Consider the following 2,881-nt stretch of genomic DNA (forward strand, 5'->3'; position numbering starts at 1 on the left):
TGTCTACCAAACTTTTTAAGAGCATTTGACTGAACTTTGCACATTGGAAAATTCTAGCAGGATTTTTACAGCTGGACTTGCTATTACGCAAGGTCATGTTGTTTTGGGGGGTCATTACAGTGAATGTCTGTTTTATAATAAATTCATGTATGCTTCCATGCAGCAGTGCAGCAAATGCTTTTTTAATGCATTGATTGTCATTACTATTAAAGTGGTTCTGGGGACATGATGACTTAAATAAACGGGAAGGACATCCACTTGCTACTTCAGAGCTTTTCGGCTTCAGCTGTCTGATGTCTTCATTAGATCATCTATAAAAACTCAGAAAAACCAAACGCGTAACAGATCAGGCACATAGGATAGGAAGGCAACATGTTTTGTTGGATTCTGTTTTATAGTTTTATAGTTTGAGTTTTGAAAGCATTGCTTATTGATTGATTTGCTGAATTATTTAGTTATTTACTTTCCAAGAATGTTCCCATTGGAAACAATTAGACAACAACACACTGCAAAAGTCCCTGGTAATTCAATTTTAAACATACTCTCAACAGTGTGATGTAAACCCATTTAAGCCCTCTGCAGGGCCATCATGTGGCAATTTTAGATACTACAACCATTCATCCCTTTGGTGTGACTTCTGGCAATGTGACCCACACCCTGCCTACAGAGTGCACCAGTGAACACGACTGATCCTCTGTAATCCTACTTCTGACGTCTTCTATCTCCGTGATGGGAGATAAGGGGGACACAGGGATCAAGGTGGATTATGCCACCTGTATAAAGAGCGCATGGCTCCTGACTCCTTGGGTAAGCCACCGTCCAGAGCATCCAGGTGAGTATGGCTCAGCCTTTTGCATGCAGAGCTGTTTGTGTCCTGAAAGTGTTTCAACATACTGAAGAGGTAGTAAGAAGGCTGGAGTTATTGCTGTTACACCATCATCCTTATTTCTTTTTACCATACAGCATTGCACATAGCTAACTTAAACATACACCTTGGGTGACTTTTCAAAGTTTGACATATAGACTGTCTTGAAACAACAGCCATTAGTGTAGTCATGTGATGTCTGCCCATATCTCTTGACTGCGTGACTGAACTGCCGTTTCTGTTAGGATGGACACGATCATGCTCACTGGTGGTCTCCTCTGCCTGCTGGTGGGACAGGCTCTCTCCACCTGTGATCTCACAGACTACACAATCTATGTGGAGAAACCCGAGTGTGACTTCTGTGTGGCCATCAACACTACCATCTGCATGGGCTTCTGCCGCTCCAGGGTATGTGCTTTCAGTCAGCTGGCATTAGCAAATTCAATATATTTGTCAGAACCTGTAGAGTGGGTTCTCCTAAATTTTGTTATTAGCTTTTTCATGTGTTATTCTGGCCATGCTGCATAGTAACATAAGTTTTTGGCCTTATGTTGAACCTGAAAAGATATTCCATTTTTTTCCAGAGCTAGTCAGATAGTTCAGTGTTCTGTATGGGGGACTTCATAATGAAAAAAATATATTTTTGAATGCTAATAATTTCTTTGCCAGCCATTTGTGAAGTATTTCAGCACCACTCTGCATGCACAATTTCCTAAAGTCTGACATTATTTGTTCTTCCACTGACGTTCAGTCACTTTCGTAGGAATCACACCCAAACAGTACACTCAGTCATGAAAGTAGTTCAACTGGTATGCCCGGCGACTATTTAGCATTCTCTCAGCACCACCACAATGCTGTAGAATCACAGCAAGGCTAGCAAACACAGGCCTATATGAGAGCATGCTTTTGCCAGGCAGTGGTGCTTCCACTGTCTGAGACACCCACACCCTTCCCCGCTGTGTTCTGATGTCGTCTGGCAGGACACCAACGTGATGGGGCTGGCGGGGACGCTCTTCCTGGTGCAGCGGAGCTGCACCTACCAGTCACTGGAGTACCGCACGGCCGTGCTGCCGGGCTGCCCGCTCCACGTGGACCCGCTCTTCTCCTACCCGGTGGCCCTGCGCTGCAACTGCAGCACCTGCGACACCGACAGGAGCGAGTGCACCCACAAGGCCGTCGCCGACGGCGCCCGCTGCTCCAAACCGCTGCGCCACATCTACCCATACCCGGGCGAGAGCAACCACATCCAGTCCCACTGAGGGGCGGGGGCAGCTCCTCCTGTTCTGTGTTCTTTGTCTGGTAGGGAGTTAGTTTGTATTGTACCACCTGGCAGTAGATGTGCCACGGTGTCAAATATCTCACTGTACAAAACTGATCTGCATGTGCAAGTTATGTGTCTGATAGAAGTTTCTGATCACTGTATCCCTTACACCAGGCCGAAACAATACCCTGCCCTTTTACGCACTCTCCTCTTTCCCCACTGTGTTTTTCGTGTGTGTGTGTGACTGATTTAACGACCAAACCAAATCTTAACATAATAAAAGACGACACAGACACCGTCTGGCTATGTGTACAGTGTGTTGTGTGTGGTGCAGCATACAGCAGAGATCAGTCACGCTATTCTTGCCTCTCACGTGCTTGTGTTTCAGTGGGGGAGCACTGACCGTTCACTGACACCCAGGGCCCATTTGTTCAGTGCAATGCAATGCCATGAATGTGAAATGATTACAGTGGGACACTATGAATAGTTGCCACTAATCTGCATTAATCACACCCCATGATGGGAATATATCGTGTTGCCCACATGGACTAGAGACAACTGGCTAAATAATCATACCAGTGGTCTCCCTGTCTGCATTACAGTGCGTTTCCTGTATGTCACAGTATGGATAGTTTACACTGTGTCAAATACTCATGGTTCTTATGCTCTATAAAAGAGTGCGTTTAAAATACGGTTAAATATGAAATAAAATATAAGAAAAGTACTTTTGAATGTAGGTGAAAATAAAAATACTA

The 2,881-nt window shown here is 44.9% G+C and overlaps 1 protein-coding gene across 1 annotated transcript; it reads left to right on the forward strand.

Annotated features, from left to right (window-relative positions):
- Window positions 1-827: 827 nt before the first annotated feature.
- On the forward strand, window positions 828-2,124 carry tshba (thyroid stimulating hormone subunit beta a). The gene is made up of 3 exons (XM_036532093.1): window positions 828-832; window positions 1,111-1,273; window positions 1,846-2,124. Exons 2-3 carry the CDS (start codon window positions 1,112-1,114, stop codon window positions 2,122-2,124), a joined length of 441 nt encoding a protein of 146 aa, XP_036387986.1. The 5' UTR covers window positions 828-832; window position 1,111.
- The last annotated feature ends 757 nt before the right edge of the window (window positions 2,125-2,881 follow it).

This window comes from Megalops cyprinoides, chromosome 6 (assembly GCF_013368585.1).
Source record: "Megalops cyprinoides isolate fMegCyp1 chromosome 6, fMegCyp1.pri, whole genome shotgun sequence".
NCBI lineage: Eukaryota > Metazoa > Chordata > Actinopteri > Elopiformes > Megalopidae > Megalops > Megalops cyprinoides.

Excerpts from the sequence above, each read along its gene's own strand:
- tshba (XM_036532093.1), top strand. The coding sequence starts at position 1,112 with ATGGACACGATCATGCTCACTGGTGGTCTCCTCTGCCTGCTGGTGGGA. Across the intron at positions 1,274-1,845 it reads TGGGCTTCTGCCGCTCCAGG|GACACCAACGTGATGGGGCT; the intron begins GTATGTGCTTTC and ends GTCGTCTGGCAG.